Genomic DNA, 12,559 nt, shown 5'->3' with positions numbered 1-12,559 from the left:
ATGCCAAAAAAATTGTCTTTAAGTCTACAATATTCACTTATGTAATATTAGTGTCTCCAGCACTATTATTTATTCTATTAAACTTTAACAGAAGCTAAATAAAGCTAAATGACAAAGATTTGTTCCTACCTTCTATAGCCCAAAATCAACAGACCAATAATGTCTCTGTTTTCCACAATCATTTTCTCACCCTATTACCCTCCATACTCCAGCACGTACTCAGGATATATCTGGTTAGGATCAAAGACAACAAAAATCCTAGGATATAAGGTATTGTCAACGCAGCTGTCATGTATATTTTCATTTTGATCACCATCAGGTTTGTAGAAATCCGGATGTCCAAGTGTGGACTTCCCAACAATCACACGTGCGAGGAACATTATATGTGTGTTGTCACCTCGTTGGCTACGAGCTTTACTGTAGTGGTCTGCATACGCTGCATGTAGGGCAAAGTATGTACCTAGAAGAAAATGTATAACTTTTGTAATAATAACCAAATATAGTATGAGGACAAAAAAATATCAAACCCGACTAACCTTTGCCCAAAACGTGACCATCCCTTTTTGAGTTAGACAGTCTGAAGTCAAAATTGTACAAGCAAATATTATGCAAATTGTTTTTGCCTGTGCCGTGGAAGAGCATTCGTTCTTCAATGTCTGACTGACCTTTTATCTTCATCAGCTGGGATTTTTTCCTACAGGAAAAGGATTTAATATACAATAAAGATAATGGCAAAATAGAATACCTGTAAAAAGTTTTGAAATAATAGTTTGAGTAAATATTTTTATTGTTATGATTTTTCTAATCATAATTATATTTAATTTTCACTGTAAATTTAATCGTTTCTACAACCAAGCAGTTTTCATTTAGTTTTTAGGAGAATAAGTCAACGAGTGCTCGAGCTTTGGCTTTGAAAAAGTGAAGCTGGATCATGAATCTTGAAACTCTTTTTTTTTGTCACTGCAACTCTGAAAGTTTGCGTGTGTGTGTGGTGTGCATGCGTGTGTAAGTGTGTGAGATCATTATTATTATAAAACTGTTTGTGAGTCCTTGTCCTAGACCACTATCCTTCTTGTTTATTAGCTAATGAGTTGAACTTAGTGAATTGCATACAGGCTTTTCATGCTCCAGGACCCAGATTGTGAAAGATCTAAATTTGTACAAAATAATAAAAAATAAAGAAAGCCTTTTAATGAACAGGTTTGTCACAACTTGACTGATATTGTACCTACTTGCAGTACAGCTCCCAAAGGTCAGCATTCTGTATTCTGTAGATAACCTTCAGGGGTTCCTTGAGTAGACCAATGTCTCGGACGTATTTTTCTACTTCCTTAAACTCACTTGATTGCCAGTTCACAGCAAAAGCCTGGAAAAGAAGGGGAGACATTATTTGATGAATGACATTTACAAAATGAATTAAAGTGTACAAAGTCGTTCTTTAGAGCTGTGTGTTTCTAACTTTGTGGCAACAGTTTGAGGGCTACAACTATAAATGAATGTGATGGTCTGGTGTCCACAAATGTTTTGTCATAGCATCCAACGCTGCTCAGTATATCCCATATAACACTTCATCAGAACCCAGTAATCTGATGTTTGTCACTGCTCAATGAGCATGATTTCCACTGAAATACATTCTATTGCCAACCCTCCATTACTTTTAACATTCCAAAATCTGCACCCTACTACACACAATTTGTATATTTTTATCAGTTAAATCATGAATTTTATCTAAGTTATGTCTGTCACTTGTTTGTTATTCACCTAGAAAGTAACTTTGTGGGCTTATTGCTATAGTGGATTGACATTTTAAACTAGGCATTTTAAGGCATTTTAGGCATTTTAAACTAGAATGCTTGTTAGGTTTTGTAGCTTGTGTAGGATTGAGTGCCCCCTTGTTGGCATTATATCAGCACAGTCAGCACAGTGGATGTTTGAGACTAGTGATGAGAATCGAGGGATCCATTGTTTGAACGGAAGCTGACTCCAAACCCAGAGCTGCACTCACCGAGGCTTGAGGCACATTACCCACAAACCTACACTACTTGGCTAGACAACAATGAGTAGATTATTCACAGTAGGTTATAAAAAATTAGTTAATATTTTTTACTTTCAGGTTTTCAAGGACTTAGTGTTTGTTCTTCAGAAATAAGTGTTTGTGTGTCTGATTAAAAGTATAATTCAGTTTAAACACTGCATGCAAAATTGTATTCAAATTGAATTTTGACTTACACTTGTTGAGCTTCACGAGGATTATACTTTTTTTTATTTAAAAAAAATAGTTTTTTAAATCCCTAAATCAACCTTTTAATAAAGTTGTGTGTAAATGTTTGCACAATCCCGACAAATATATTTTTTTTTAAGTTTCTTTGTTCTCATGTACACATGTTGATGAATGCCAATCACCCATAAATTACAGTTTATTTGCAATTGCCCACAAAACTTCATAAAAGACAAAGCTCCATTAAGTTATTTTTACTTAGATCTATGTCAATAAAATATACATTATTTAACAGTCTAACATCACCTGGAAGCCCAAAATCTGGAGCAAAATTCTGGACTATTTAAATTAGATGTAGAGTAAAAAAAAATGGTTTGACAAATATTTAAAATAATTTTTTTTAAATTTATTTTAATTAATGTGTCTAACATGACTGAGTTTTACAAAAATACTCCCAACATGTGTGCATTAATATTCTACATAGATAAAGCTTTTTAAACAGTACTGTAACTTTAAAATTTACATGATTTAAATCTGAAGATTCACGCTAATTTTCTTATGCATATATTTTCACGCACATACTGTATGATAGCAGGATATGAATGTTTTTTCCAAAACTACAGGATTTTCATAAATACAAAATTTCTTTTGTAAATGCTCTTATAAATGATTTACAGACAAGGTATGATGTAACAAAATCTAAAAATGTCTAGTTTGCTTTTCCATTATAGGAAGCTGTACCTTATAAGGTGCGTTAGGATCCATTTCCTCCCAGTGCGCAGGTACAGATGGAGGCTTGTCTGCACATTTGCATCTGTTTCATTAGAAATACAGGATTTTCACTTTCATTTCTTGAAAAGTTAACAACAAATCAGATGGTGTAGATAAGCAAATAATACTAGTAAATACACAGACCTGATGATACGCTCAGTGAATATAGACCGCTTTAGTTTTTGCTTCTGCCCTGTCCTTAGGTTGATCTTCAATCTCCCTGTATGTCGACAATTTTATTTATTTATTTATTTATATTATTTTCATTGTCTATTGTATTTATGGTCCATATTGTATTACAGATATACTGTAATAGCTATAGGAAGTTTTAAATAATAGCCTGAGAAATGACATTACCAATAAAATCAATTCTGACGTTGCTTCCTGCTGTGTTGATATTAATATTTCCATATGGGTTGTTAAAGTAAAGCCTTTCCAAATCTGAGCTGCTGATTGGGTTTATTGGATCATCCTGTAAAGGAAAACTTGCTTTAGCAAAGCAGGTAGGAAAGAGTTTTTGAATGGTACTGAAATGAAACTATACCTCAGTTCTGTGCCAAATGCCACACTCCGCTTCATAGTGCCAGTACGAGGAATATTCAGAAGTGTCCATAGGTTCAGTGTCATTATACCCTACCTTCCAACCACCATACATGATGGCAAATAAATAGAAGATTCCTTGTTGATGCAGTTGGGCCAACTTAACGTGGACTATGTAAAAACCAAAGTAACAAACAGACACTCCTGTCTGAAGGGAGGGAACATTTATTGAAGCGTCACCTGTGTGTTTTCCAGTCCAAACTGTGTCATTGTAATAGAGGCTATTGTTTCCCTTAACAACTTCCCTTTTCTAGATATACACAAATCGTTACAATCAGAGTTCATAGTCTGCAGCTTCTATCTATCTATCTATCTATCTATCTATCTATCTATCTATCTATCTATCTATCTATCTAAATATGTACACTTATCTCCAGAATTATTGCCAGCTATTTTATAGACAAAAATGCTCGTATAAAAGTTATTTAACTTCATCAAAAATCACTCATGTTCTTATATTTTTTGTGGCAAAATTATTGACACCCCTAAACATCGTTACTGTTACAAACACAAGTTTATTGTAAGGGACATGCCCTTACAATATGATGGATCAAGAATGTTGTTATAAAAAAAGATAAACAAGATGTGCCATGTTGATTGACTCACCCAAAAAGTGAGTGGTGTAATAGCAAAGTGTTTCACAGAAAAAATAAACTCATGCACATTATTAATTATTCATTTCATTTGCACATGTGTAGGATAGGTGCCAATAATTCTGTAGTTGACTATGAAGACTATACAATTTATACTGTTTTTAGACACCATGCTGTTTTGTGTTATGTAATATCAGTGTAACCACATTCAAGAAGCTCTTCAGGTACACTATCACAGGTTTTCTATAGTGGTCACTTAGTAAATAGTGTTCCTTATGCAGAAGGATTGCCAAGTAAGGCTGAAGACATATCACCAAACATACTGTAGAACCAAGCAGATGAGGGTTAAAGGTCTTGTGGTAGTGCTAGGATTTCTGGTAGTGCTAGGATTTAAATGCACAACCTTCTAGTCACTAGCATAAAACCGTAACTACTGTAACTAAAAGCTCAGAGCTAGTCATTTGACTTTTGATTGAAGTCATTATTAAAGCAGAAGAGGTGAGTGGTGCTAAAGGAGAGTGGTGGGAAACAATTCTGGTCAACTGGACTCTTTACTGCAGTGTTTTACTACATTTCATGTAACGTGTTTCTCTGCTCTAATACACATGACTCAGCTCAACAGACCAACATGTTTTTCATGCATTAAATCTGATGGGAAACACTAAAATGTGCATTACATGATGATTTTAGTAGCAAAATTGGGAAACATATCTGCAGACCTTCACACAGTTTGTGTAGAAATCCATTTACGCTGGTTGGAAGAGTGGACTTAAACAATAAAGTATCAGATGAGCCAGTGAGAAATAAATCTGAAACGATTCCAGATTTGAACTGACGCCTCATCGCATCCTGCTGTTCTCCCAATCCTAACCTCAGTTATGTAATACAATTATTTATTTAGTGTTTTGGTCAGTGCTTTCATAACAATTTCCTTTGATTGAAAGGTGCCTTTGCTTTCTGTCAGTTTCATTACTTTACAGAAACATCTGTCAATGCTTTTTGATTTAGCTGACATTAGATAAGTACAATATATGACCAAATGTTTAACGACACCAGGCCAACACACTCTTATGCTTGCTGGATAATAAAACTTCAGATTTAGAAGTGTCTTGCTGTTATAATAACCTCCACATTTTCAGGAAGGCTCTCCAGGTCCGTGGCTGTGGGAATTTGCCCATACATCCACAAAAGCATTAGTGAGATCAGGCACTGATGTGAGGTCAGAAACTGTTGTGCAGAAACAGAGCTGGGCCTCTTAGTTCAAGTGAAGGAAAACGAATGCAGTGTAAACAACTGCATGCTTCCACAGACTATATGGGTGCAATGGTCAATGTATCAACAAACTTTGGCCATATAGTGTAGAAACTGTACACAGTTAACATCACTGAAATACAGTATATTAGAGATGCAATGGGAAAAGTGGGGTAAAAAAAATCTAAAATTGAATAGATGCATTGTTTGTTTGCTCTCCCATGCTGGTCAGAACAAACATGCTTGAGCAGCAGATCAACATTGAAAAAAGTCAACCATGGTTTCATGGTTTTTATGATGTACATTGACCAGGCAATTTGTAAAAGCACTATAGTGAAAATGTACTGTGGTATTCTTTTTTTAATGAGATATGTGCAGAATTGCATGGTATGAGGTAGAATTATGGTGAGGTAGGTAAAAAAAAAAAACAAATGACATGAAATTATATGGAAAAAAGAGTTGCACAATAATCATTTATATAATGGTCACAATTTTGGCATCTAAAACAGCTATTTGGCTGCACTCTAATGTGATATGTATATTAATTAAATACTTATAATCTAGAACTAATAAAATATTAAATAAATAAGCAAACAAACAAACAAATAAATAAATAATTTGGACAAATCCAGAATTCAGCCACAGTGAGCTCTGCTAGGTTTTCCCAGACCATCATACAAATAGTATAATATAATATAATATAATATAATATAATATAATATAATATAATATAATATAATATAATATAATATAATATAATAGCCAATTGTATGAGGGCACTATAATTATATACACTGTATTGCCAAAATTATGTTGACACCTAACCATCAGACCCATATGTGACTGCTGAAAATCCCAACTCAGTATTTGTTCCCCATTTGCTGTTATCATAAACTTCACTCTTCTGGTCAGGCTTCACACTACAGTATATTCTGGAATGTGACTGTGGGGATTTGTGCCCTTTTAGTCACAAGAGCTTTAGTGAGGTTCAAGTATTAATGTCAGGTGAGGGATCCTGGTATTTAATTGCCATTAGAGTTCATCCTAAGCACTAAAGTTTTTCCCTATTAACTTTGGCAAATCATCTCTTCATGTGCACAGGAAATCTTATTGTACCAGTTATAGCACCAGTTTGAGGAAGGACCACATATAGATGTGATGGTCAGGTATCCACATACTTATAGTGACCATTCTGATTTCAGTATTGAGCAAAATAACTGCAATGATCTTTTAAGCCATTATTGTGCAGCCCTAATAAGAGCATGGATAGAATATGATTTACATGTCAAAGGTGCACAAGTGGAGGCATACAGTACAGTACAGTCTGCTTATGTCCCTGCTCAGACATCTACTCAATGTATATAAGTGTATTTTCAGTGGGCACCACAGAGCATTTCTGTCAATCTGGATAAGTGTCTGTCAAATGTGGTAAATGTAAATGCGTCCCGAGAGGTGCAACTGAAAAGTGTGTGCCCTGTCATTTGGGAATATGGGTTCTAATCCCAAACAATCATCCATGCTTGCCATGCTTGCTGAGTGGGAGGGATGGCATAACCTCTCTCCTTGTCAATCACAGAGACTCTAGCCAATCACGGGTAGCTATGAGGTCATGTCTGCAGAAGAGTGATGACGATGCTTTCCTCCGAGTGTGTTATGCTGCTCTGAGACACAGCATGAGCAGCATTAACATGAGGAGGCTGGCTTAAAATGAAGCACATTTGCCCCACACATATTGGCGGGTAGCTGATGAGCCTTGTGATAGGTGAGAGTTATCTATTGGGTGGCAACTGGCCAGGCCAAACTGAAGGAAATGGGGAGAAATCCACCCCCCCTAAAAAAAACTTGAATATATAACTATTCTGAATAAGGGATAAATGTGCTTGACTCTAGCCTCCAGAACTGGAGCTGGGACACCCTAGTATGCATTTGAAGCCCACGTTTCCTGTCCTATGTCATTGTCATCATGTACACACTTCAACTTTGGCACTGACACAGACAAGTCATGGCTCTTCATACTAGGGCTTTGCTGTTTTCTTTAAAGCAACCATTCCTGTTTCTTCATTAAAATGACTAGTCCAATTTGTCCTCTGCCTCTTCATCAGTAGAATTCGATAAGGTACTCAGGATAGATCTGATTGCTGTCAAATATTACAAAGATCTTCGGGTTGACCATATCGTCCACACAGCTGTCAAAGAAGTTGGCGATGCTCAGGTCTTTCGAAGGCGGGCGACAGAAGTGTGGGTGACCTACTGTGTATTCCCCTACTAACACCCGTGCCAGGAACATGCACTTATATGGTGGGTCAGTCTGGAATATGGGCGGTGCCAGGCCGTGTCTCTGCAGTGTGAAGTTATGTTTGCTGGTGGAGTGGCAGAACTTGCTGGAGTACTTGGCATCACGAGCAAAATAGCTTCCTGTGGAGAAAGAGAGAACACAAAGATAAACACAACACTCATCTAATGCTGAAAATACTCCTCCTGCCGCAAACAGTAAATCAAAGTAAATGAAACCATAAACTAATCCTACAGAAAGAGCTCAGGTCTATGTTTTTTTTTTTTTACATCTATACATATAAATGCATGGAAATAAAATCTGAAATTTAAAACCCTGAAATTAATTTGCATCCAAATTAGGAAAAGAGGAACTTCATAATTCAGCAAGACAATGACCCAAAACACACTGCCAGCACAATGTCATCAGGGGAAAAGGAGGCTGGAGTAAAAAAATCACCAAAGTAGCAACCAAAAATTTGGTGAGGAAATGAGTTTTGAAACAGGCTTGATGCAGTTATCAGAAGCAATTAGAAAAGACTTATCTTTTCATATATTTTCGCTCACCTAAAAATTGGATGGTTTAGCTCAAATCATAAACTCACATGTCATATGCTTCTTTTGACCTTACACCCAAATGTGTATAGCATATATGTTTATGACGTACCACAGAAACAAATTAATTGGCTTTGCCATTCTGGTAGTTTCAGAGGGACTCTATCTCTCTCTTTCTCTGTATATTCATATGTGTTTTCATGAACAAAAACAGGAAATAATTTACCTTTTCCATAGACGTCACCATGACTTCCTGTAAGTCGCCAGTCAAAGTTGTATGTACAAATAGCCTGGATGTTACTGTGACCTGTCCCATGAAAGAGCATCCTCTCATCGATGTCATTAATACGTTTTATCTTTCTCAGCTGGGCCTTTTTCCTTTGACAGAAAAAAAAAATAAAAAAACAATAGCAAAAACTTTAATGTGCCCTCTAACAAACAATAATGTCAAAAATAATTTTCAAATATTTACACTCATTATTTACAATTTATACTACAGCACTGTAGAATTCTTGATTCTGACTGTTGATTAAATTTCCATAACAGCACAGTTCAGAGAGTATGCAACGCTGCAAGCTTTCTGTGAGATATTAATTTGCCATTTTTGAAAGGAGCCTCTAGTCTTATTAAATAGAACTGTACGTAAAACAAAAAAGTGCTTCCTTTGAAATTTCCAGATTACCTTCCCTGGACAGACAGCTTTGAGGTTTCTTGATAGCTTGCTGGTTTTTTTTTAGCAGAAAAAAGAGAAAAGAATCTGGTGAGACATTTTTACATATCATTTACTGTTGTAAGTTCTTTATATATATATATATATATATACAGTCGTATACAAAAGTTTAGGAACCCCTGACAATTTCCATGATTTTCATTTATAAATATTTGGATGTTTGGATCAGCACTTTCATTTTGATCTATCAAATAACTGAAGGACACAGTAATATTTCAGTAGTAAAATGAGGTTTATTGGATTAACAGAAAATGCGCAATATGCATCAAAACGAAATTAGACAGGTGCATAAATTTTGGCACCCCAACAGAAAAATCACATCAATATTTAGTAGAGCCTCCTTTAGCAGAAATAACAGTCTCTAGACGCTTCCTGTAGCCTGTAATGAGTGTCTGGATTCTGAATTAATGTATTTTGGACCATTCCTCCTTACAAAACATCTCCAGTTCAGTTAGGTTTGATGATTGCCGAGCAAGGACAGCCCGCTTCAAATCACCCCACAGATGTTCAATGATATTCAGGTCTGGGGACTGGGACGGCCATTCCGGAACATTGTACTTGTTCCTCTGCATAAATGCCCGAGTAGATTTGGAGCAGTGTTTTGGGTCGTCTTATTGAAATATCCAGCTAACAGTAACTTCAACTTTGTGACTGATATTGACTGGAATCCATGCAACCCTCAACTCTAACCAGATTCCCAGTACCGGCACTGGCCACACAGCCCCACAGCATGATGGAACCTCCACCAAATTTTAGTGTGGGTAGAAAGTGTTTTTCTTGGAATGCTGTGTTCTTTTGCTGCCATGCATAACGCCCCTTGTTATGACCAAATAACTCAATCTTTGTTTCATCACTCCACAGCACCTTATTCCAAAATGAAGCTGGTTTGTCCAAATGTGCGTTTGCATACCTCAAGTGACTAAGATTTTTGGCGTGTGTGCAGAAAAGGCTTCTTTTGCATCACTCTCCCATACAGCTTCACCTTGTGCAAAGTGTGCTGAATTGCTGCACGATACACAGTGACACCATCTGCAGCAAGTTGATGTTGTAGGTCTTTGGAGGTGGTCTGTGGGCTGTTTTTGACCGTTCTCACCATCCCTCACCTTCGCCTCTCCAATATTTTACATGGCCTGCCACTTCTGGCCCTTCCCCTAAACCATAATGTTGAACAATCTTTGCTTTCAGGTCATTTGAGAGTTGTTTTGAGGCCTCCATGTTGCCACTCTTCAGAAGGAGAGTCAAAGAGAACAACAACTTGCAATTGGCTGCACCTTTCTATGATGTTCAAGGCTTAATGAGCTCACCAAACCAATTGTGTGTTCCAGTTAATCAGTGCTAAGTAGTTACAGGTATTCAAATCAACAAAATGGCAAGGGTGCCCAAATTTATGCACCTGTCTAATTTCGTTTTGATGCATATTGCACATTTTCTGTTAATCCAATAAACCTCATTTACTACTGAAATATTACTGACACGCCCCCCTCCACCCCTTATATTTGATAGATCAAAATGAAATTGCTGATCCAAACACCCAAATATTTATAAATGAAAATCATGGAAATTGTCAGGGGTTCCTAAACTTTTTCATACAACTGTATACATATATATATAATATTGCCAGATTGCTGTAAATAAAGATGGCTCCATCAAACCACCCAACCACTTATCTTACCTCATTGCATTTTATTCCATTGTCCATTGACTTAATGCCAATATATTTGTTATATTTGCTAATGTTTCATTGTACTTCTTAACAGGTGCTATCTGACGATGCTGTTATGAGGACCATTCTACAGCCATTATCTCTACTGGTGAGTATCATGTAACATATAATATGTAAGAAAAGAAGTGTGGAAATGTGCTGAAAGCATTGACATAAAAGACCAGAGGTGTACACCTGCAGAAAAACTCCCACAGGTCCAGGTTCTGTATCCTCTGAATGGATTTTATAGGTTGAGACATGGTCCTCTCATACAGCCTGGCCACCTCTTTGTATTCAAATGTGTCTCTGCATAGAGGGATGAGCTATTGGACAGAGACACAAGGTGGATATTAAGAAAAGAATGCAATTCTTTCTATGTGTGCTATGCTCTTGCTCAGCGGAATGTTACCACATTTTATAGAGATGTTATAATACCTGATATGGCTCATCTGTGTTAACTCTCTCCCAGTGACAAGGGACTGGCAGAGCCAGGTTATCACAGATAAATCTGAGCACAAATAAATAAAGCCATCAATGTCAATGCACTGACTGCATGTTATGCTATATAGAGAACAACAAATTTTAGATAGATAGATAGATAGATAGATAGATAGATAGATAGATAGATAGATAAACAATGAACGAAAAAAAGAAACTTCTGCCTGTTTTGCATACATGATTTACCTAAATCCAGTGGCAGAATGTAGAGCCCTTTTTATCGGTCTCTGTTTTCCAGTCGTGACGTTGATTTGCTTCATAACTGCAAATAAAAGGCATATGAGACATGTCAGATCTCCTTCATTATCTGCAGGAGATTTCAGATAGCTGTGTTAAGTATGCACTTTGGAATGCCACCTGAAAAATCTAATCTGTAACTATATTTAGGTGTATAGAAATCCATGGACCCATGCTGATTCCTGTTGTAGTTTGTTTCAATCTGTTCGCTGGTCACCGAACATCCTGCACTGGGATCAATCTACAGGGAACACAAAAGAGTGCAGCTGTCAAACAAAGGATATGCAAGTGTTCGTTTATAAACCAGCATCAACCAGTATATCTGGTATATCTCCCGGCCACCTAGGTTTTGTAAATCCTCTGTAGTAACATGTCTACTAAAGTTCAGCACGAACCGAAGACTTTGATTATGTGTTCAAGCAGGAAACCGTGATGCTCTCCAGACACACGATAACTACAATCAAGCTCTCTTACAGACACCTACCTCAAACATATGCCACACTCCACATTCAGCCAAGTAAAACCAATGCCAGTTAGGCTCAGATGTATCCATCTCCTCCTCACAGGATTCCTCATCATTGTTTTTGGGACACAGTTGCTGAACATGCTGAACACACTTGTCAGTTACGGAGCAATGCATCTGTGCCAAAAGACAAACATCAGACATCTGGATTTAGTAGCAAACAGCTGGATTTAAATGTCCTGTTGTTTTAATATGTATATATCCAGTATACAACAGCATAACCTGGCATCTTTAACAATGGGGTCTAAACATAGGATACATGGATGAGATACACTATTCTATATGATACACTTTATATATATATATATATATATATATATATATATATATATATATATATATATATATATATATATATATATATATATATATAATCGCTGATTCAACTTTACACCGATTGTTATTTTGTCTGGCTACATGTATATATATATTTATTGTATTTGTATTTGTTATTGATTCCATTGCTATGATCTGACCACCAATGTATACACATTTACCTTCATTTAAATGCAATAATATCCCAATTCTGTCATCATTATTTAGGTTCGGTTTCTGTTTCCCCAGAAGCTCAGTTGTTATTGTTTTTTTAAACTTCCGCATACGTCATCCG

At 36.4% G+C, this 12,559-nt stretch overlaps 2 protein-coding genes across 2 annotated transcripts; both read right to left on the bottom strand.

Moving 5' to 3' along the window:
* Positions 1-3,689, bottom strand: LOC132859157 (protein mono-ADP-ribosyltransferase PARP11-like). The gene is made up of 7 exons (XM_060889790.1): positions 3,534-3,689; positions 3,347-3,461; positions 3,134-3,209; positions 2,960-3,032; positions 1,233-1,366; positions 537-694; positions 1-460 (listed from the first exon to the last, which is right to left on the bottom strand). Exons 1-7 carry the CDS (start codon positions 3,642-3,644, stop codon positions 195-197), a joined length of 933 nt encoding a protein of 310 aa, XP_060745773.1. The 5' UTR covers positions 3,645-3,689; the 3' UTR covers positions 1-194.
* Positions 3,690-4,714: 1,025 nt separating this feature from the next.
* On the bottom strand, positions 4,715-12,559 carry LOC132858631 (protein mono-ADP-ribosyltransferase PARP11-like). Its single transcript, XM_060888998.1, has 8 exons — positions 12,447-12,559; positions 11,911-12,066; positions 11,547-11,667; positions 11,376-11,451; positions 11,127-11,199; positions 10,887-11,014; positions 8,486-8,637; positions 4,715-7,848 (listed from the first exon to the last, which is right to left on the bottom strand). Exons 1-8 carry the CDS (start codon positions 12,450-12,452, stop codon positions 7,532-7,534), a joined length of 1,029 nt encoding a protein of 342 aa, XP_060744981.1. The 5' UTR covers positions 12,453-12,559; the 3' UTR covers positions 4,715-7,531.

This window comes from Tachysurus vachellii, chromosome 16 (genome assembly GCF_030014155.1).
Source record: "Tachysurus vachellii isolate PV-2020 chromosome 16, HZAU_Pvac_v1, whole genome shotgun sequence".
NCBI lineage: Eukaryota > Metazoa > Chordata > Actinopteri > Siluriformes > Bagridae > Tachysurus > Tachysurus vachellii.
The sequence above is the reverse complement of the archived record's forward strand: the minus strand, read 5'-3'. Positions and strand labels throughout refer to the sequence as shown.

What these genes read in the sequence shown, in the direction of transcription:
- LOC132858631 (XM_060888998.1), bottom strand. An exon ending in ACACAGATGAGCCATATCAG is followed by an intron (nt 11,015 to 11,126) that starts GTATTATAACAT and finishes TCTGTCCAATAG; the next exon opens with CTCATCCCTCTATGCAGAGA. An exon ending in TGGTGACGTCTATGGAAAAG is followed by an intron (nt 7,849 to 8,485) that starts GTAAATTATTTC and finishes CTTTCTCCACAG; the next exon opens with GAAGCTATTTTGCTCGTGAT.
- LOC132859157 (XM_060889790.1), bottom strand. Translation starts at nt 3,644, where the DNA reads ATGTATGGTGGTTGGAAGGTAGGGTATAATGACACTGAACCTATGGAC. An exon ending in ATCCTAACGCACCTTATAAG is followed by an intron (nt 1,367 to 2,959) that starts GTACAGCTTCCT and finishes CTTCTTTTCCAG; the next exon opens with GCTTTTGCTGTGAACTGGCA. An exon ending in CTTTGGGAGCTGTACTGCAA is followed by an intron (nt 695 to 1,232) that starts GTAGGTACAATA and finishes CTTTTCCTGTAG; the next exon opens with GAAAAAATCCCAGCTGATGA.